The sequence below is a fragment of the Lingula anatina genome, chromosome 1, assembly GCF_051362555.1.
Source record: "Lingula anatina isolate TDL-2025a chromosome 1, LinAna3.0, whole genome shotgun sequence".
Taxonomy (NCBI): domain Eukaryota; kingdom Metazoa; phylum Brachiopoda; class Lingulata; order Lingulida; family Lingulidae; genus Lingula; species Lingula anatina.
Window position 1 is genome coordinate 3,812,236 of NC_141767.1, and position 21,864 is coordinate 3,834,099.

General features: G+C 36.2%; 1 protein-coding gene across 1 annotated transcript in view; it reads left to right on the forward strand.

The window, feature by feature from the left end:
- Positions 1 to 21,863, forward strand: part of LOC106172095 (uncharacterized) — a 51,777-nt gene extending 29,914 nt beyond the window's left edge. The window contains exons 31-76 of the mRNA XM_086999199.1: positions 25 to 147; positions 535 to 654; positions 1,102 to 1,227; positions 1,356 to 1,478; positions 1,654 to 1,773; positions 1,964 to 2,101; positions 2,301 to 2,423; positions 2,733 to 2,855; positions 3,046 to 3,171; positions 3,427 to 3,552; positions 3,703 to 3,843; positions 4,203 to 4,328; positions 4,691 to 4,813; positions 5,055 to 5,183; positions 5,716 to 5,838; positions 6,120 to 6,248; positions 6,437 to 6,559; positions 6,802 to 6,930; positions 7,248 to 7,370; positions 7,570 to 7,695; positions 8,049 to 8,174; positions 8,403 to 8,525; positions 8,708 to 8,833; positions 9,328 to 9,450; positions 9,806 to 9,928; positions 10,271 to 10,393; positions 10,629 to 10,751; positions 10,948 to 11,070; positions 11,332 to 11,454; positions 11,702 to 11,824; positions 12,102 to 12,224; positions 12,602 to 12,739; positions 13,018 to 13,140; positions 13,338 to 13,460; positions 13,617 to 13,745; positions 13,861 to 13,983; positions 14,613 to 14,744; positions 14,954 to 15,076; positions 15,396 to 15,518; positions 15,876 to 15,998; positions 16,383 to 16,505; positions 17,489 to 17,617; positions 18,373 to 18,492; positions 18,769 to 18,825; positions 19,007 to 19,091; positions 19,311 to 21,863. Of these exons, the coding sequence (XP_086855325.1) occupies positions 25 to 147; positions 535 to 654; positions 1,102 to 1,227; positions 1,356 to 1,478; positions 1,654 to 1,773; positions 1,964 to 2,101; positions 2,301 to 2,423; positions 2,733 to 2,855; positions 3,046 to 3,171; positions 3,427 to 3,552; positions 3,703 to 3,843; positions 4,203 to 4,328; positions 4,691 to 4,813; positions 5,055 to 5,183; positions 5,716 to 5,838; positions 6,120 to 6,248; positions 6,437 to 6,559; positions 6,802 to 6,930; positions 7,248 to 7,370; positions 7,570 to 7,695; positions 8,049 to 8,174; positions 8,403 to 8,525; positions 8,708 to 8,833; positions 9,328 to 9,450; positions 9,806 to 9,928; positions 10,271 to 10,393; positions 10,629 to 10,751; positions 10,948 to 11,070; positions 11,332 to 11,454; positions 11,702 to 11,824; positions 12,102 to 12,224; positions 12,602 to 12,739; positions 13,018 to 13,140; positions 13,338 to 13,460; positions 13,617 to 13,745; positions 13,861 to 13,983; positions 14,613 to 14,744; positions 14,954 to 15,076; positions 15,396 to 15,518; positions 15,876 to 15,998; positions 16,383 to 16,505; positions 17,489 to 17,617; positions 18,373 to 18,492; positions 18,769 to 18,825; positions 19,007 to 19,091; positions 19,311 to 19,920 (6,140 nt within the window). The 3' untranslated portion in view covers positions 19,921 to 21,863. The remainder of the gene's footprint in view (positions 1 to 24; positions 148 to 534; positions 655 to 1,101; positions 1,228 to 1,355; positions 1,479 to 1,653; positions 1,774 to 1,963; positions 2,102 to 2,300; positions 2,424 to 2,732; positions 2,856 to 3,045; positions 3,172 to 3,426; positions 3,553 to 3,702; positions 3,844 to 4,202; positions 4,329 to 4,690; positions 4,814 to 5,054; positions 5,184 to 5,715; positions 5,839 to 6,119; positions 6,249 to 6,436; positions 6,560 to 6,801; positions 6,931 to 7,247; positions 7,371 to 7,569; positions 7,696 to 8,048; positions 8,175 to 8,402; positions 8,526 to 8,707; positions 8,834 to 9,327; positions 9,451 to 9,805; positions 9,929 to 10,270; positions 10,394 to 10,628; positions 10,752 to 10,947; positions 11,071 to 11,331; positions 11,455 to 11,701; positions 11,825 to 12,101; positions 12,225 to 12,601; positions 12,740 to 13,017; positions 13,141 to 13,337; positions 13,461 to 13,616; positions 13,746 to 13,860; positions 13,984 to 14,612; positions 14,745 to 14,953; positions 15,077 to 15,395; positions 15,519 to 15,875; positions 15,999 to 16,382; positions 16,506 to 17,488; positions 17,618 to 18,372; positions 18,493 to 18,768; positions 18,826 to 19,006; positions 19,092 to 19,310) is intronic.
- Position 21,864: the final 1 nt, after the last annotated feature.

Consider the following 21,864-nt stretch of genomic DNA (forward strand, 5'->3'; position numbering starts at 1 on the left):
TTTTCATGTTTTTCTTATTTCCAGCTGCCCGTGGCAGACTCCAGAGCCCTTGTTTACCTGGGAGAGCCTGCTCAGATCAGGACACCACCTGTGTGGAGGGAACATGTGTATGTGAGACAGGGTACAGACAGCATAGGACACAGTGTGGTAAGATACCCTGTATATGCACAGTGTGGTATGGGTTCAAAGACTTTCCAGAATATGGTGTATGTTTGTTATAGATATGACCTTATTATTGTACTCTTGCTTACAAATGGATTAAAAAATAGTGTAAATGTATATGTTTTCCAGGAAATATTTATTATATGCATTAATTGCCCAATGAATTTAAACAGAACTGATTTTGTAATTCCCAAAACAGTGTTTTGTTAGTAACAACTTTAAACATGGTTTTGCAAAACTCATCATAAGCAGCCTTAGCTCTTGGCAGACTTTTTGAAATGTTAAACTTAAAGAAATAGAACATTGGTATGTATAATTTAAAAAAATTGGAGTAAAATTGGAGTTAAAAAGTTGATAGTATGGTTATTGTAGTTCCAGAGAGAAGTGTGGTAGTCTGTGATACCATTGCTCAGTGTCCAGAGCTAGGTACTGTATGTGATGGCGGGGTCTGCAGCTGTCAAGATGGATTCTTTAGGAAACAAGACAGCTGTGGTAGGTAGAAGTGTGTGAAAGATCAAGTTGGTTTTTTATTTAAAAATGGGAGGATTTTGACAGTCAGTAATAAGGAAAAAAGAGTTTTATAGTTTTGATTACTGCTCATATTTTAGAAACTTAATAACTGAAGTGTGTGCTTTTACAGGCCTGAAAAGAATATCCCTATGAAAACTAATTCTTGTCAAAAGGACAAAAATATGAACATTGATAACCAACTAACAGCAACTGTCAACATAGATTTGAGACACCTACATACACTTAAATTGCATTTTAGTGTAATTCTTCACAATTCAATCTGAAAAAAATATTATGTAAAATAAGTATAAAAAAGGAATACTAGTACATGCTGCATGGTTGAATGACAAGATATTGCATATATTAGAAATGTACTTATTCTGTAGATAATGAATATAAAAACTTGATATAATATTATTGTTCTTGCAGTGCCTAAAGTTGCTTTGAATGCAGACTGTGAGGAGGGAGACAGTTGCAGTATTGATGGTGCATCATGTCATCAGAACCTGTGTCTCTGTGATGTAACAACTCATTATCTGAAGGCTGGGAAGTGTGGTGAGCAAATGCAGATAATTCCTTACTTTCTCCACAATTTACAAATTTATAATGATTTTTTTCCACCTTTTGAATGTTAATGTTGCTGTTTATGAAGATCATGACTTGCTTTTTTTCTGCTATATTAGAGCTAAGGGGTCTTCTGTCTGGGCCCTGTAGGCAGGATGGAGTATGTTCTGGACCTAACATGGCCTGCTTCAATGGCGTCTGCTTGTGTGCAGATGACGCATTTCACAGCAATGATGCATGTGGTAAGTACCTCCTTTTTGTTAATAAAAGGTTGAACATTTATTTTATATATTTGTCCAATATTGTCTTTAGTTTGAGAAAGTATTAATAAGTACTGTTTTACATGGTTCATGGTAGACCAGATTATTACCATCTTGGAGTCATTATTATTTTTTTTATTTTTTACCTACGTTCCAGTATTGAGGTCCAACTTTGGAGAACTGTGTACTTTTGATGAGATGTGTAAGATTGGTTTGGTTTGCTTGGACAATGAATGTACATGTCCTGAGGGGGCCTTGGCAGATAGAGGGCAGTGTGGTAAGTTATTTTACAAGAGGGGACTGTGGATGAAGGCAACATTTAAAACAATTTTAAAAAGTGAAGTACATTTTTACTTATACATGTAAGCAAGAAATAGTATATTAGTATAAAATGATATTGTTTGTTTCTATTTCTGTAGTTTTTTTCACAAACATCTTTGCTACATGGTCTTAAAATTTTTTTCAAGTGTCAAGCAGTAAACCTGGCCAGGTTGGCTCCTATTGTGTTCAACCAGGACACCAGTGCTTTCAGACTGACACCTATTGTTCAGAGGGAAAGCAGTGTCACTGCCTTCCAACACATTATCTAAGCAATGGTGTCTGCAGTAAGTATAACCACCATGGTAATTTTAATGGCATGTTGGCAATTATAGTAATTAGCAAAAGAAACCCCTCTCAGAATTAGATTTGTCTTTGAATTAAAAATGTTTTTTTTATCTTGCATATGAACTTAATGTTCTTCTCCACCTTTCTCTACAATATATTTCTTAATTCATCAGTTTTGTTCTGAATTACATTCACTAGTTCCCAAAGCTCAGGTTGGTGAGGGGTGTTCAACGGATGAAGAGTGCATGGACAACCAAGCCAGTTGCAGGGAAGGTTTCTGCCTATGTAACAGAGGATCTGAACCAAGAGAACACAGATGTGGTAGGTTATTCTCAGGGATTTCATGATTTTTAGTTTTGTTTATGCTTAGTTACATTTTTATTCTAAAACATTAGATGTGGACATAGTTTTCATTCCACTCCTCTCGCAATGTACTATTGATAGATACTCTGAGAGATGAGCATACCAAAATCTGCATTCACATATATATTCCTTAAGTGATATGGTATTCATAATGAATGAGAGGAAAATGGAAGACTCCATTTTTCCCTATTTTTACAGTGAATGTCTGTTGAAGGGGGCCATAAGCAATTTTTAGCATTGATATCCTGTCTTTATTTTCTTTTCTAGTGAGCAGAGGTAGTTTTGGTTTGTCATGTCTGGAGTCTGGTACTTGTGTTGACCTGGGAACTCAGTGTGACAACAACACCTGTGTCTGTGGACCAGAGTTTTATCACAGGAATGGAAAATGTGGTGAGATGTGCTCAAAATGTAAAATGGTTCTAGCAGTACAAGTGCAATGTAATTACTAAGAATTATTAACTTATTAAAAATAATATTTGCCCAACACATACCTGTACTGAAATATTTTACAAAATAACACAGAGCGTCATTTAAAATAAGTTCTTCTTTTCAATTTCATATTTGAGTACATTTTTTACAGAGAGGAAGGGTTTTTTGACTGGTTCACCATGTAAGTTGTTGGACATGGGGTGCAACTCCAACGCCATCTGCAGTGCTGACATCTGCAGGTGTGAGAAACTGTCGTCTGACAGACAGGGCAAATGTAGTAAGTTGTATTGCTCTGTTAGCATTTTCCCTCTGCAAAGTAAACTATTTTTCAAAGTAAATGGGTTTTAAGAATACTAGTACTCTAGATAAAAAGTATGTAGAAGTTATTTTTATACTGTCTGGATATGACAAGAAGCAGCATATATAATAAGCACGATTACATTACATTATTTTCTTGGTAAATAAGAATAAATGTAGTCTTTATACACAGAAGTGTCTCCATTTTTACTCAAATTTTACACAATTGTTCCAGTTCCCAGAATCCCCCTGGGTTCCCCGTGTAACACCAGCTCTGACGCCTGCCAGACACAGGACGCACAGTGTTTGGGAAGAGTCTGTAAGTGCAGCAACAGCTTCATGGAACAGAATGGAATCTGTGGTAAGCCAAAATATATGCAAGCACCTTGTAAATGTGACTTGAAACTTTTTTTAAAATTTGCTTGGAAAAGTTTATCACCTCCTAGAAAATGTAATTGATAGTAGAAATTCTTTTATAATATGAAGTAAAACATTACTATATTATTGATAGTGGCTGAGCCAGAGGAGGGACAGTTGGGCCGACTTGACCACATGTGTGCACCTGGTGGTGTTTGCTATGACCAGCATGCAGTCTGCACTAGAGGGCGCTGTGGTTGCTCTGCTGACTTCTACCAGGATGGGAGGAAGTGCCGTAAGTAGTGTTGCGTCCTGACTTCACTTTGAAATTGTGAGTTTTGATGAAGATGAGCATGACATTTGTACTGAGACATGTTTTATCATTTGTTAAAAAAATAATGGTTTCTTATTGCTATTGTGAATGTTGGTAGAAGACAAGTTTTGCATGGTGGAGGTACATGTATAAGGTCCCTTAAATGTATTAGATGAACGAAATCCTACACAAAACAAAATCATCTTGTAATTCAATATCTGCTGATCAGTAATTTGGCAGTTGGAAAGGTATTATACAAGCAAAGAATCAACCTGTGTCATTGACATTGTTATATTAATTAAAAAGTAACACTACATAAAAATATTTTGGTACCCCGTCAGTGAGTAAGGTATCTCTAGGCAGACCATGCGCCAATACTGCAGCCTGTGCCAGTGATAACACAGTGTGTACAGCAGAGGGCACCTGTCAGTGTGGACCTAGTCACTTTGAACTGGAGGGACAGTGTGGTGAGTTGTCTCTAATATATACTATCAGTACTAGGCATCTATTATCTATCTTTTTTAAATTGTAGATATGTAGGCATTGTAGGCCTTTTGATCAGTAAGAATCAATGTATTTTCTTTATTTATTTGCAGTCATTTATGTTTACAAAATAGAAGTTTGTTGTTATAAAAAATCTGTGATTTCACAAAATTTTTGTTTGTATAGTATTTCGTGTCAAATTATTAATTTAAATAATTTTATATATATTGAATAGTCATAAAAGTATTCCACAGTTGTAAACTTACATTCTCAATTCCTGTGCTACTGATTGAGATTTTTTTCATTTCCTGCTTTTTATCATAAAATAATTTATGTATTATTTCAGTTGGTCGTGGTGGCCTAGGAAACCCATGTCTTCCTGGCAGTGGATGTGTAGATAACAGGGCAGTCTGTATACAGGAATATTGTGTATGTCATCCCTCATTCTATCAAACCAGTAACACATGTGGTAGGTATATTGAATAAGGGCAGATTTTGAACGTCTGTGTTTGATCTGTATGTGTGCACATCACGAGGAAAGATCTTTGTTGTTGTCAATGTCACCGATTTTGAATTGTCCAATTTTGGAGATGAGGTTGAATTTTTTCATCAGTTTTAGAAAATGTCAACTTTTAAATTATTTAAATGATTTTTTGAATGATGTGTTCAGAAGTAAAAACTGATACTCTTATAAATGTTTTCTCACCAAGAGCCAAAGAAGAGCCTGACAGTTCAGTGTTCCAGACAGGAGGAGTGTCTTCACACCAACACGTTATGTCACAAAGGACAATGTCTGTGTAGAGCTGGCTTTGTCTACATAGCCATCATAGACAAGTGTAGTAAGTGTTTTAATATGGTACATTGCATTCTCTTTTAAAAGTACCTTTGTACAAATGTATTCACAGTAGAAAATGCAGGAGAAATTTTGAGTTTTACTGATCTTTTAAAAAACCCTGAATGTCAGTTGCATTAATGTTATGATGGCTGTCAATGTGAATGGGTGTTCTGTATGTTGAAGCTGGGAAGAAATACATGTTAATAAATGTAGAGAAAATCACTATGTGTACTCTGTTGTACTCTGTAATGTACTGAAGAATTTTGTATATTGTATTGTACGTTCTACAATATTAAAATAATATTCCAGTGACTGTGCACCCATAAAAGTGTATGTATTGTATTAAGTTATAAAACTGTACTGATGTAGTGTATCGTCTTGTATTTGTACTGAAATGTGCTTTCTGATTCTGTGATGTATTGCATGTTCTCGTATGTTTGTCTTCTTTGTAATGTGCTGTATTGTGTTTATATATGTTTATAAAAAAAAATAATAATAAAAAACACTATGTGAATGTTATTATTTGTCTATTTCAGTTCCTCTGCAAAGACTTGGCTCCAGGTGCTCTACACATGCAGAGTGTGAGGCAAGAAATGCAGTTTGCGAAAACAGAACATGTGCATGCACTCAAAACCACCTGGAAGTACAAGGAGCATGTGGTACTTGTTTCTGTCCTTCTTGCAATGACATAATTCAGTACTAGTTGAATTATAGCGTTTTCTTTTAAGCACTGCATTTGTGAGAACTCAAACAGAAAAATTGACATATTCTTGAAATATTAGGTAGATTTGTTCAGAGTGTAATAGAATAAATGTGCATAGAGTAGCATCTGGGCAGTCTTTCTGCAATGTAATAATTTTCACAGCATTTCTTGGTAACCATAAATACAAAGTATTTCAGAATCCCAGTAAATTCATATTTCTTTTATTATTTTTTCCAGAGCCCTTGAAATCACTAAATGAGGAGTGTACAGTAGGTGCCCAGTGTCGCCCAGCTCACAGTGACTGTCTGGGTGGCAGGTGTGTCTGCACAGAGCGATATGTGGATGCCTTCCTCAATGGCCAATGTGGTAAGTGATCATTGTAAGAGATTATTTCAAAAACATGCATTAAAACATGCATTTCTTTACTCACAGTTTAGTACAGCTAGACTTGAAGTATATAAGTGCAGCCAGGAAATTTTAGAAATTGCTAAAAACTTTCTAGCTGTTCATGTAAGTTATGCTTCATTATTTGGCACATTATTTGTTCTTTCCAGTCCCTGTTAGTACCCTTTTTGTCAGTTGTTCTACTGATCTCCAGTGTGAGACTCCCAATGCTTTGTGTAGTAATGGAGCATGTAGCTGTAAGCAAGGGTACCTGCCTGAAGGGGACAATTGTGGTATGTGGTACTATGGTATGTGGTATATGGTATGTGGTATATAAGTACAATAAGAAAGAGAAACCTGCTCTCATTTGTTTGCAAGTATTTTTAATTTTGAAAAAAAATCAGTTTTTTTCAAATGATATTGTCCCAAGATTAAAGCATTTAAAGTTGTTAACTGAAAGGCACCTTATAATCTTTACATTGGACTGTATTTTTGTCTACTTTCTCACATGAATATTGCATATCTTCTGATCTAGCTTCTGAGGCAGGTTTTAGTGAGCCATGTGAAAGCAGCACCCAGTGTCAGCACCCTCATACTCTGTGTAGAAATGGCCAGTGTAGATGTAGAGATGACTATGTCTTTGTAGCTGACAGGGAGAGGTGTGGTAAGTACTGCAGAAATATGGTAACTGGTTTATTGAATATCCACATGCTATGTAAGAAAAATCAGTTAAAGTGCTGACAGAGATCTCTGTTGTAGGTAGTGTAACTGTGGTAAGCTGATGAATTATAGTGATAGCTTTTCATGGTCAGAATTTACACTATTTTTGGTGGAGAAGAAATGTAGAATGGAGTTCAAGGGTATTTTTCTTGCCTATTTTATTCACCAACATGAGCAGTTCATTCACTATACAGTCATTGTTTAATAGCAGATCAGCACCTCGCTCTTTGCTGACATGTCATTACTGTCCTCTTTCTCTAGTACCTCTACAACCATTAGGCCTACCATGTGGAATAGACATAGAGTGCCGTGACCCTCACTCTGTCTGCAGAACTGGTACCTGTCAGTGTCAGAAAGGATTCACTGCACTTCATGGAGTCTGTGGTTGGTGTTCAAATTTATTGATGTATATTTGAGTGTTTTCATATTCTGTTAAAAGTAATTTGTTTTTTTTTAATGATTCTGTTGTTCTTATAAACTGAGAATATACACGTTATGCAAAACAATTACCTACCCTTACTTTATAGAGGAATTTTTCTGATAAGACTTTTTCATTAAACAGTTATTACACATGATATTTCAGCCAGTCTCTCTGGCCTGTATGGTCAGTGTTCTAGCTCAGCCATGTGTTCTGTGCCTTTCTCAGTGTGTGATGAAGGTGGAGTTTGCAGGTGTACCCAGGGTTACTATGACAACAGTGGTGTATGTGGTAAGTCTAGGGGTGCATGTGTGTTTGTGTGCATGTGTGCACGCACGCGTGTGAGTGTGTGTTTTAGGGGTACCATGAATGGTACATTTTGTTATTTAAGTCCTATATTTGAGTTCATAACCCATCATGTCTACTTTATTTGTTCTTTGTTTGTTCTCATAATGTTTCTTGCTCTGTTTTGATCAGCTCAATGCACAAAAATATTACATATGAATATTTCAGTTTAAATATCTTGTACATGGACATACCTTTCCGTACTTGTTATTATTTGTGTTAAATAATTTATAGTCTCTATTACAGTGATGGCTCTCTGTTACATGTGAGATTTAATGTTTATGTCTGTTTTCCTTTAGCTGGGCAACAAGGTCTTAGAGGATTGTGCAGTTCAAATCAAGGCTGTAGGGTGACTGACTCCATGTGTAATAAACTAGGCGTCTGTCAGTGTAGAGAGGGCTATGCAGAATCTGGAGAGATTTGTGGTAAGTTACTCTGATGAAAAGTTGTTTTTTATGGTGGCATGATTTAGAAAACACCATCTTCTAATTTTTGGTCTGAATATGGCACCCCCTTGGGCTGTGGTGCATCTTCAATTTTAATCCTCCTGTTTTCAAATTAGGTTTCATTCTTGACCTCCGTCTGAATTGTAGCACCACACCCTGTTGTGTTTGTCTTGTAACCCTTTATATTTTATTTGTACCTTCATATAGTCCCCTTGTCTTCCCTTGGTGCTTCCTGTCAAACCAATGCAGAGTGTTCAGAGGCAGGGGGATACTGCAGCAGTGGGACTTGTGTCTGCCTGGCAACAGACTACATCAGCAATGGACTCTGTGGTGAGGAGAAGAAGAAATGTGTTAAAGCCAGTTTTTGAATTTTTTGAGATTTTTATTGCAGTATTGCATACTGAAATGTTTTCTTGTCTTTCCTACCTAGAGCCTTATACGTGTTAACATCATACTTATATTCAGATTCTGCTTTGCACATAAATTATTTAAAAAATTTGATGAACTTTTAGTACCAAAGGCAGGGTTGGGGCAACCATGTGCTGCACCCACAGGCTGCTTGGATGGCAAGGCTGAATGCAGGGCTGGAATATGTGTGTGTAGACAGGGATACTATGATTCTGATGGCACTCAGTGTGGTAAGTAGACACAGTTCATGTCTAGTTTGGAGTATGTGTGTGTAGGAATGGATACTATGCTGATGGCACTCAATGTGGTAAGTAGACACAGTTCATGTCTAGTTTGGAGTATGTGTGTGTAGGAATGGATACTATGCTGATGGCACTCAGTGTGGTAAGTAGACACAGTTCATGTCTAGTTTGGAGTATGTGTGTGTAGGAATGGATACTATGCTGATGGCACTCAATGTGGTAAGAAGACACAGTATCCTGAGTTGTTCCATAAATCCAATTAAATCCAAACCTGGTAATCTAAGTTTTGAATGAAATTACCTGGTTGGCCTGGATTCGCCAAGTCGTAAATTTTTCGTCTCTGGTGTCTTCATTTTGCATGCATCATGATGTGTGTGGTGTGGAAGGATGGAAGGAACATAAAAAATTGTTCTTGGTTGAAGACAGAAAGACGTTGAATGAGGATATTTTTATCATTTTTGTACTTGAATATGCATCCTCAGTTCCCAAGAAGAGTCTTGGAGATGTCTGTGCCAGGTCAGAAGAGTGTCAAGGTGACGTCATGACATGCCGTGGGTCCCTGTGTCAGTGTAGAGATGGGTTCTCTCCACAGACTGGAAGATGTGGTGAGTTAAGTCAAAACATTTTACAGGTTGATTTTGTGATCAAAGTGTTGTTAACATTGCAGTATATAGGGTTAATTTTGATTTTCTGTAACTTTATATTATATAGAATAAATGTTGGTTGTCCATTACATGTAAGGATGTACAATATGTACATTTTCTAATTAATTTTAAGAGGATGACAATTTTAACATTTGAATATTTGTCCGGTGAACTTTTTCATAGAGTTTCAGCCAATTACCTGATGTTGATTTTCCAATTTATATTACTAATATCATATTCAAAATTTGGATAATTGTCAAGTGAATTTGTCTTGTAATATCAGCCATTGACCTGATGAATGTTGTTCCCATCCCAGTGCCCGCAGCAGCTGTAGAGTTCCCCTGCAGTGTTGGTGTCCTGTGCAGTGATGTGAACTCAGAATGTGTACAGGGATCTTGTGTATGTCAGGCTGCTTACCAGACAGTGGAGGACACATGTGGTGGGTATTGTGTGTGTGCGTGTGTGTGTGTGTGTGTGCGCATGCGTGGGTGCGTGTGTGTGTGCGTGTGTGTGCATGCATGCATGTGAACGCTTGTGTGTGAGGGTGGATGGGCGTGTACGTAGTTTTGTATGTATGTAAAGATATGTTAGTTTATATGCATATGGTATGTGCATGCACAGACATGTAAATGAGTGTAAATATGTGTTTGTGTGTCATCTTACCTTCAGTCTTCACTTACCTTTACATTTTAAGAAAGAAAATGGTAACAGAAACTTGGTGGCATACACTATATTTCATTCCATTGATAGTAATAATGACTATTGAACGATCCATTTCCAGAGCCCCTGGGTACTTTGGACAGTGGCTGTCTGTTTGGCTGGGCTTGCAGAGACACCAATGCTGTGTGCAGGAATGACCTCTGCCTCTGCAAAGATGGGTACTTCTCTAATAATGGCATTTGTAGTGAGTAACTTTTGTATTAATCTTATATTAGTTGTTTGATGGCATTTGAGAATAGACGATTTCAGATTCATGCAAAATGTCAATTTGAACTAAGTTTTTGGTAGCAGCCATGACTTATGGTAGAATAATGACACACTAAAGAATTATAAGATGAAAAATAAAAAAGACAAAGAAACGTTTGGTAAATTTTAAGAAGACTAGTACTGAGATAACAGTGCTTTGTGTATCCCCCTAGGACGTCAGCCAGATGTTGGAGAGCCCTGTAGAACTGGGGACACCTGTTCTCATGGCCTGGCTGAGTGCAGGAGTGGACAGTGCCAGTGTAGACAAGCTTACTTCAGTATTAACAAGAGCTGTGGTTAGTGAGCATAGCTAGCTCTCTCTTCTCTCTCTGTCATTCATGTATCCATGCCTCCACACATGTACGTGCATATGCACACACACACACATGCGCACACACACATGCACACACACACACACACACACACACACACACACACACATATCAAATTTTCACTGTCATTCCAAATGAGAATACCTAACCATAATTCCAGGTCGCCTTGGTGTCTTGGGCTACCCCTGTGATACAAACCAGAGATGTACTACTTCAGGCTCTCAGTGTGTAGGAAACAAGTGCATCTGTAAGGATGGTTTCTATGAGACACAAGGGATGTGCAGTAAGTTCTCACAGCCCAAGAGTTTTCATGTTTTGTATACATATTTTTTTCTGTTTTGGTTTTTTTTATATCATATCAACACACACACATGGCATGTCAACTAGTATAAATAATTGTATAATTGTCATTTGCTTTAAATTGTCATTTGCTTTAAATTTTATGGTAATAAATAGTGTCAATTTCAGTTCCGTATAATGAGATGTAATTGGTTATATCTTATATTTCTTAATTAAATTTGTCATTATTTACTGTGTTTTCTAGAGCAATCTCTTCAGCTAGGTGAGTCCTGCACAGCAGAAGACATTTGTGGTGATGAGTATGCACAGTGTACACAGGGAATATGTTCTTGTACTGAGGCATATTACACAGTGCAGGGAAGATGTAGTGAGTATATTTGCTGTGCTTAATAACACATTTTTACTTAATTATTCACACTGGTGATATTTTTATTAAAAGCTTTTTGAACGTAAAGCATTCTATTTTGAATTCTATCATGGTCCTGTCCAAAATGAAGGAAGGATGAAATGCCTTGTTTCTTCCAACAATTTGATATACATTAAGTATCATTATATGTATACAGCATCATTGTATTCAGAATGCTATGTAAATGTTGACAATTGGAATATTTCAGTTCCCAGGGGTGTGCTGAATTCCCCATGTCTGCCAGATGCCGTGTGTTCTACCCCAGGTCTCCACTGTAGCTATGGTCTGTGTACATGTAGACAGGACTTCTACCCAGCAGGACAGGACTGCAGTAAGTGGGACATTTCACAGTTGTTGCAGAGCACCTGTTACAATTTGAGGACATTTTTGACGATTTCATGCTGATTTAAACTACATGTAGTACCTTGAAATTTGTAAGATACTGTCAAAGTTTAACTCAATTATACCCGTGAACAGCTGCTCCAGATGGGTGCATTTGTTATACAAACAAGCAATCAAAAAAGTTTGATTTTGTTTTTGTAAGTCACTCAGTTGCCTAGTATCATATATTAATTGGATTTAACACCACTTAAATTCTACATTTTCAGGAGAAAAGGTCTTACTAGGTGCAGTATGTGCTGAGAGCCAGGAATGTGCTGATGCTAATGCACTGTGTATAGGAGGAGTTTGTACCTGTAAACAACCATATATACAGACCAGGCAGATCTGTGGTAAGCCTGAACTATAGTGTATTTTGAAATTTCTTAATACTGAAGTCAAAATACAAGCAGATCTTACACATGTAATTGTGACTCAAACACCGGCTTGTGAAAAAGAGTTGATAGCAGGATACAAATTTAACATTTTTTTCATTGAAAACTCTGAAAAGGAGACTTAAGTTTTCCATTGAATCTATTTTAATTGTTTTTCATTACATTCTTTTATTGATAAATTCCTCTATATAATGTGTTTTTAAGGATATAACTTAATATTAGTAATGCGAAATTATTTGTAAACTTTCATAAAATATTTTAATCGACCTGATATCAGTAAAATTTTCTGTCAGTTTTAAATGTCTTGTTACTAAGTACCTGTGTTTTCCTTTTAGCACTGTCTCGTGTGCGTAGAAGTCTTCATGCTAGCTGTCTAGATGGAGAAAGCTGCAGTGATCCAGACACTATGCACTGTGCACCCAGTGGTATATGTGAATGTAGACAGGGGTACTTTCCTATTGGAAATATATGCTGTATGTCAAATATCTTAGCTTAGATTGGTCAAGTATTATACCTTAGATAGGTGCCCTAAGTCTAATTGAGTTTTTATTGGAAATTTATGCAGAAGAGTGAGTGAATCTTATTGAATGTTATAAAAATTAGCAAAGCTGTTACATAATGAAAAAAAATCAACTCATTTTTAGAGAAATAGTAACTATATGCATCCTTATGAGTGTATTATTTTGGATTGATAACTTGAACATTTAAATCTGCAAACACCAATCAGTGAAAAAGTCCTTTCTAATTTCAGCCTTGAAGAAGGCACTGCTGATAAAGTGTAGCCTGGATGTGGAATGTGCCACACCTAATGCCGGGTGTCATGGTGGTGTCTGCCAGTGTCATCCTCAAACTCACTTCACTGGTGATGCTTGCAGTAAGTTTAGAAAACAGGTTTTCGTGAATTTATAGTCATAAATTTTGTCCTCATCTCTATCAGATTTTTCATGTCTTACACTATGAAGGTTTTGAGAGGTATTTATTTTTTGACACTTGCTAAAAAGCATTGCTAACAGCAGTGTTTGGATGATAGTATACAAACACCCTTTTGTTCTATTTTATTCTATCCTGTAGAAATCAAAGGCACGCTGTCTGCCCCGTGTCTGTCAGGCTCAGGCTGTATAGACTCCAATACTGTGTGTCAGGGTGGACTGTGTCTCTGTCATCCCAGCTTTTATGAGAACAATGGAAGATGTGGTAAGTTATGTGTATTTTTTGTTTAATGTTTTCTTCTGTTCTTCAGAAGTTCAATGAATTTGTTTCTTTTGTGAAGGGGCTAGAAGCATTAATTTACAAATGTTTAAGTGGTTTTTTCTTGTCACTGTTTTTTTTTTTTTTTTTTTTTTTTTTCAGTGCCAAAGCGTCCAAACATGGCAGCCTGTGATACTAGCTCCAGTGATGTCTGCCAGGACGAGAATGCCTTCTGTAATGGAAAATGGTGCCAGTGCATGGAGGGCTTTAACCTGAACAGAGGTTCTTGTGGTATGTATCTTTTCATTTTACAGAATTTTTCATGATTTTGGAGTTTGAAGAAAAAGAAAAAATCTGAAGATAATAATTATTTCATATGATGTAATAAATTCTTTCTCAATGCCAGTCAGCCAGCTCCCCCTTGGCAGTGTGTGTGAGGAGGGAGACGTCTGCCAGGGAAGGTTCTCATCATGTCAGAGCAGACGATGTCAGTGTGCACAGGGATTTCTACAGTCTGGAACATCTTGTGGTAGGCAGATTTGAGGGAAATTATCTTGGCTCATTTAAAGTTATGTTATAGTAATTAATGTATGAGACATAAATGATAAATGAGGTGACTAAGGTAAACTGAATTTTAATTGGTTTCTAAACCTTAATTACCACATATCCACAGTTTTTATGGATTCTTGTTAAAATTATGAATGGATTAATTGACAGTTGGCAGTGAGCAGTGTATGAAATAAAACTACTCTGTGATATGTTATTGTAAAGAGCAAGTTTTTTCAACCATGATTTAAGTCATCTTGAATATGCTCTTTCTTGTAATTATGAAAGTTAAGACATTTTGCGACTTGCAAAGTTTCATGTTCCAAACATAAAATTTTTTTGCCTAGGGGTCTTTTATGTACATCATGCTTTAGATGTGTAAGAATTTTAATGTTTAAATTTAGATGAACATATAGCCATTAAAATCATATAGATATGTAACATACTTCATATGAAGATCAGATTGTCATTATTCATTACAAGTAATGCTGCTTTCTTTTCTCCCCATTACATCCAGATAACCATACACTAAAAGAACAGTATAGAACACAATAATTATAATAATTGTGTTTAAATTAAAAATTGTCTTTAAATGAGCTATTATCTTCACAGTCCCCCAAGGAGAACCAGGGAGTCTCTATGGACCATGTTTACCTGGAAGACAGTGTAAATCAGAGCACAGCACATGTGATGAAAATGTGTGTGCTTGTGCTGAGGGTTACTTTGATTCCTCCGGCACATGTGGTAAGTAGAGATAGCATGCCAAAGCAAATATGAATAATCTGTGTCATTGAAACAACTGAGCATCTTATGAAACATAACAGTAATTGGGATTTTTTTCTAGGTAAAGAATTGAAAATGTTGCCTTAATGTACAATATAGAGACTGGATTAGCAGTGGTGCCCATAAACAATATAAAGTGGATGAATTCAGTTATCATGTCTTACTTGTAGTTCTCAAGTCTGCAATAGGGGGTGCCTGCAGTAGCAGCAGGGCTTGTGGAGCTTCCAACTCAGCGTGCAGGAATCAAGTGTGTGTCTGCCAATATGGCTACCAGGAGAAGGAAGGATTTTGTGGTAAATTTGCTTTCAGCATTTTATTTGTCTTTTTTTATTGACATTTTGTTTAGCAATTGTACCTCATGTCATTAGAGTTGCCAAGAGTGAGGAACTGTAGGTATTGGTCTTGATGAAAATTATAAGGGATTTTTAAATAATAGGCCATTGGGAGAATGATGCAATTGTCATTGTTCCTTTTATGTGAATAACTAATTGATAATTGAAAAACTTCAATTTTTAATATCTTTAATTAATCAAAAATCATCTGCCATGCCTTATATTATTTGCACTCAAGTTTGAACTTATGAAACTCTATATTTTGATAATCTTCCTCTAGTTCCCCTAGGCAACCTTGGAGACGTGTGTCTATTTGGTCACCAGTGCCTGGACATCAATGCAGTGTGCAGTAGTGGGGAATGCACCTGTCAGGAAGGATATTACAAACAGGGCGGCCACTGTGGTCAGTAGTTGTTATCTATGTTCTTTTTATTTAATTTTGTTCTGAGATATCTTTTCAAAAAATTGTTCTCTTTTAATCCCAAAAATTTGTATACTTTGGAGATTTAAGATTTTGAAAAATTATGAAATTATGAATTGGTTGCAAAAATTAAAAGAGAAAAGATAATGTTAATAATAATAATAATAATAATAATAATAATAATAATAATAATAATAATAATTTTATATAATGATAATAATGATAACAATTTTATAATGGTAATGATAGAGAATTCCCTTACAAGTACATAATTTTTATGGCTTTGAAACATGCATGGCTATACTGATGAATACAGATACAAACTCTGTATTATTTCAGTCCCAGTGTTACCCCTGAATGCAGAGTGTGTGTTGTCTGATGTGTGTAGAGCAGATCACGCCAGCTGTGTCTTAGGGCAGTGTCAGTGTTCTCCTCTCTACACACAAAATGGATCAGTCTGTGGTAAGACTGCACCTTGCACACCTGTAGACTGCTAGCAGAAATAGAGTTGTTTTTATAGATGTCATTTTAAAATTAGTTGGTCTTTTTTACCAATGGGTTACATTTTGCTTTGTATAATTGATTGTGATAACAGGTTATAGATTTTTTCAGGAAATTAGACATGATTTTTTCCTATTTAAATTAGAAATTAAGTATTTTTCTTGGCAGTTTTCCAATTTAAATAGACCCCAGACTTAGAACATAAGGCTGTTGAACTTTTTCTTCCTACTTTTTTCTTACAACCCAAAATATTTGAAAATGTCTGAGAATTTTTCTATTCTGTAGAATTATGTTTTGTAATTCCCTTTTTTGCATGAGTTAAATGTTACTATGATCTCATTCCAGCCCCCACCATCCCCCTCTCTTCTCCCTGTACAGAAGGAGATATATGTGAGGACAAGAAAGCAATCTGTACCAGAGGTTTCTGCCATTGTCAGGCAAAGTACGCCAACGTGGGGGGAATCTGCAGTAAGTGTAACACCACAGCACTATAACTGTGTCCCGAGTGTTTGTATCCATACGATAAGATGGTTTTAGAGGCTACAACAGGATTTGCACTTTTGTTTTTGGACTGGTGGCTTCAGGTTATCATGAAGAGGGAGTGGTATAGAAATTGATGGATATGTCTTTTTTTGCCTTGAAACTTTATGCAAAAGCTGTGCAGTTTGGGGCATTTTGAAGTACACGTATAAACACCCTCAATGAACCTCAGAGTGTGTAGTTTCTTCCATTTAAAAAAAAAGAAAGCCAGAAAACAAGGGAGGGGGATTTCAAAATTGTAGAACAAAGAGAGTAAACTGATTGTAACATATATTAATTTACACTGCATGCTTCCCACAGATATTACAATTTACTCATCATGGTAATTAGGGAGGTGTGTGCCTCTATGACTAGCAGATATGTAATTAGGGTGCGTTTAAAGTGTCATAACCCTAGTTATTATGGATATAGGCCAGAAGTGATGTGGTTGGTGTAACTTCAGTTGACCAGGACAATAGTGGCAGATTGCCAAGGATACAGTGGTCTGCCACTTTGTCCATGGTGATTAGAGTTGAGGACAACTTCTGCTCTCAGATCTCAGATCAATTCCCTCTAGGCCTGACTTGGCCAGTGCACTTGTTTTTCATGTTCACATTTTATGACAGTAGATATCTGTTATGCAGCACTCACTCAGACTTGAACACCTAGTGCTTTCACATTATTATACTTATTCCCTCTGAGTGAAATTTTTTTCATGTCATGAGATTTGCCTTTCCATATGCTCATTTTTATGTCAAACATATCATCCACATGCAAGTGTATTGCTACCAGTTTTTTTTTCCAATGGACTTACAATGCATCTCAGTCTCATTTCTTTTGTTTAAAATTATTATTATGTTTTAACCTTTTGTTTATATACTTGTGAAAGTGCAAGTAAATTTCAACTTTAAGTAGAGTAATTATCTCTCCAGCTCCAGTGTCTGCTGGATTGTTGTATGGCAGCTGTCTGCCTGGGGATTTTTGCACTGGCAACAATGTCATCTGCCAAGATGACCACTGTGTCTGTGTGGAGGGATTCTATGCAAGAAGAGGGGCTTGTGGTAAGTAATAGCTAGCCCATTCCATGTACATCATGAAAACATATATTGTTTTTTTTTTCATTTTTTTCGTCCTCAGGTCTCAAAATCCTTTGATTTCCAGGCACCACAAACTGTGACATAATAAACATTTCATGACCTCTGCTTCTCCTGAAAATTTAAGAGGAACTGCCCTAAGCAAAAAGTATTATTTTTCTGCCAAGTTGTCAACATATTTAAAGCGGATGCAATTAGTAGACCTTTTAAAAAATTTTAGCATTTCAAGATGTCACCATGATCTTACAGACAATTTCTATGTCCTTCTCATTCCATAGTTTTAAAGGAAATGCCTTAAGCATAAATAGCACCAGTTAAAAAAAACAGGAACTAAGTACACTTTGAAAATAACAATGCCTTTAATTTAACATCTTATAAAATGCACCATAATTAAACAGGTACTTTCAAACTGTTGCATTTTCCAAGATCATAAAAGAATTGTCTTAAATGAAAATAACACATACATCTGCCAGCAGATTTATATAAAAAAGATTTCTAAGGTTGCCCAAACTTAACTTCTTGGTAAAATTTATTTTCTTTTTATATAGACAGTTGACATCCCTTGTGCTTCCATGTGGGGCTTTACCATGACAGCCAACTAAACATTTTGACACATTCAAATTACTCTGAGTGTAGCTGTTTGATTACATTGATCGCACAGCACAGATAATGAAATTCGTTGTTTTATCTCAAACCATTGTATTTGTTTCCCCCTCCCCCAGTTCCCAGCCTCCCCCCAGGGGCAGCCTGTACCCCCACAGACCTGTGTATCCAGAGAGCCACCTGTATCAGTGGCGTGTGCACATGTGACACTGGGTATATACAGGAAGACACCACTTGTGGTATGTTGTGTGTTACAGTTGCATTCATACTTCACATTTTGATATTTTATGTTTCAAATTTTTATTGATTTTTATTGGGTGTTTTGTAATGTCTGAATTATTTTTATCTTATAATAATTACAGTTATTACTGGTGATATGTTGTATTTTACAATAATATTGTATTCAGAGTTCTCACTTTGATATTTGATTTCAGAAAAATGTTTGCCTTGAAATTTTATTGGGATTATTTATTCTTTATTTTTTATAATTTCCCGAGTTTTTCTTGTGATTACAGTTGATGCGAGGCCCAGTTTGTTGGTGGAGGAACCACCTTGGACAGACAACCCTGTGTGTAAGTGATATTTGCTCTGATATTTGTAGGCATTGAAGAAAAGTTTTGATTTAGATACCTTCAAAACATTCAATGTTAACATTAACACAGTTTTCCCATCCATGTGATGAGTTTTATAAATGATAAACTTGAACTCCATATAACAGCAATTTTCAAATGTTTTTCTTAATTTATTTTTCAGGGGTAGCATTGTTTGTTATTGCCATGTTGATAATACTGCTGTTGTTATGTGTTGCTTTGCTGTTATTATATCGGTGGTATCAAAGGTAGGGATTTTATGCGTCTTTTATTTCACAAAAATTGTTAAATGGTATATACTCTTGTACAGTTATAACAATAACCAATTGATATTCTTACCAATATTTTTTTTACATTTCTGTCAGATAAACTAAAACTGTTTGTGTTATTAAAGAATTTGCAGTTATTTTATATTATTTTAAAAGCAGGAGAATGGAACTCCTCATACAAAATGTATTTTGTTGTAGGCGTCAACTGACAAAGCACTACAAAGACCACGAGATGTCAGACTTTGCCTACCAACGTCACCAGTCCTATCCTTACATACCCCAAAGCCGCAACACAAGCTTTGCAACGTCTGAGAACATCCACCTTACGGATCTCCCTCAGATTCTGGACCTCAATGGGCAGGACATCCCCAGCATGGGGAGCAGTGTCTTTGAGAGCTCAGACAGTGGATATCAGCCAGCCATAGGAGAGGGGGGCCACCCTAGATACCAAGATGACCCCAAACATCAGGATAATTCCACCCCAAAGCCACTTAAGAAGGACAGCATCCCCCAGCCTCCACCTGTCAAGCCTAAACAGTTAAAGATGAACTCCACGTTTCCCCGCCCCCCTCCTCCTCCTCCACAGGAAAGGCGTGGCACTGTTTTGAGTTTGGCCCGCAGACTCTCCTTCCTGCAGAAACAGCAGCGCTTCGAGTCCATGAGTCAGGACCAAGCCCAGTCAGCTCCCAACTCACCCGAGATGGACAAACCAAAACTGACCATGAGCTCATCAACACCCATGGTGAATGTTCTTGGTCATCGGCCAAGTGCATATGGAGAGATCACCGTTATGCCTATAGGTGACTGAACTGTACTTTAATATTTTAACAGTTCTGCCCATAGGTGATTGACATGTAACAGTCATGAAACGAGTCATTTGTTAACATATCCTACATATGTTTCTATTACATCTGGGGTTGATTAAAGATTTACACAACCAAAAGGTTGTTTCTTCACTTGCTTTAAGGTTAAGATTTTCAGTTTTGACATAAATTATCAAACTATTTCCATTTTCACTAAGTTGTCCTCTTTACTTGTTAGCAAGTATGTGAAAGGGTTAATGTTACCTTACCCACCCTTCTTTTTAATTAGAGTCAAGTGCGGTGACAATAAATATTTTAAATGCTCAGAGAAAAAGAGTTAATTCATGACTGTATGTTGTTATTCCATTTACTTACAAAACGCTTGTCATTATGCCAGATTTGATTAAGATTCCATCATTTTAACCTATGTGACCTTGTATGACCAAGTAGTGTCCTACAGCGACTCTCTTTTACGCTGCAGCAATAGAGTCCTGTCTTTGCATTTTAGTCATAACTACCTCCAACAACGTGGAGGTAATGTTTTCATAACCTTTTTCTGTGGCAATCGATAGATTTTTGAGTAAATTGTTCACAAATGGCTCAAGAAAGTAATGATTAGATTTTGGTGTTGATACATTTATTAACAAATAAATTACTTAATAATTAATTTTTTAAAATAGATCATAAATGGACCAATTTAATAAAATTTTCAGGTTAAGTCAAAAATGGACAAAGGCAGAAATGAAAAGACTTTGGTGATGATCCATTAATTTATTAATTAACTATGACTTAATTATATGTATTGGCAGAGGTTACGCAGAGTGCTTTTCTAGTTATTTATGTAGCACTCACATATTTATTGTATTGATCAAAGCGTTATATCAATTGTAGTATGATTTTTAAGAATAAGCAACAAAGAATAGAAATAGATACCTGTTTGTAGTGAGGAAGGTGATAGATCTTGTATAATCACTTGACCTCCCAGTTGATATTCCTGGGGCCGTAGAATGGCTGGGGGGCAACTGTGAAGACTCCAGTCTGAGATGGCGGCCTTAACATGGCTATGCTTTCCCCGCTGGCTAAATGAAGTCCAGTGGTTATATTATTATACATGATATTCATGATGGGTGCCACTTTGATGTGGATTTAGTATTGACGAGGTGTAGCACGTTTGTAATATCAGATGTTTAAAAAACTTTCATGTCGGAAGATTTTTTTTTTGTTGTTTTTGTATTTCAAGTCATCTCTTGTTATTATGATTTTTAAAATTTTTTAAGGTCATGTAAAATTGATCTTATGGTTGAAAACAATAAACTTATTATACATGATATTCAAAACATTTAATTAACAAATGTGATATTTTATTAACATACGTAAGATATTGATAGCCATATGAACCCTAGGAACGAGAAAACAGCGACTTTGACTTGTGTATTAATGAGACCCGAGTTGCTAAATGTCATTCCTTACTCTTGATATTATCTTCATGTAACCTGTGAAATATGCACGTGATTAATATTAACAAACCAAGTGTATTAAAATCCTCCAGTTATTTTAATCTGCATTACAAAATATCCAAAAACAAGTTTGGTCACTGCCAGAAGCGTCTTCTTCCTCCCTGGTTGGTAAACAGTTCAAGCCTATAGCCATGTGGTTTGCTGCTCTATAATTAGATATTTGAATTATTAGAAATGTGAATTTTATATAGTTTACATGCACTTGCTTTGCGATATGAGTTAGGGCTCTACATTCGCAATATCTGGATGGTGAGAATCTTTCTTGGCGTTCTATTTTAGTCTGATGACGATCAGACGCGATACAAAGGGCAATTGTGTCATTTTCTTTTTTGGTAGCTAATTTTTTCCTGAACAGTGAATTTATATTTCCTTAAATCCAGTAATATCTGCATTGGAGTTAGTTTAACAAAATTGTGAATAAAAATGCGTTAT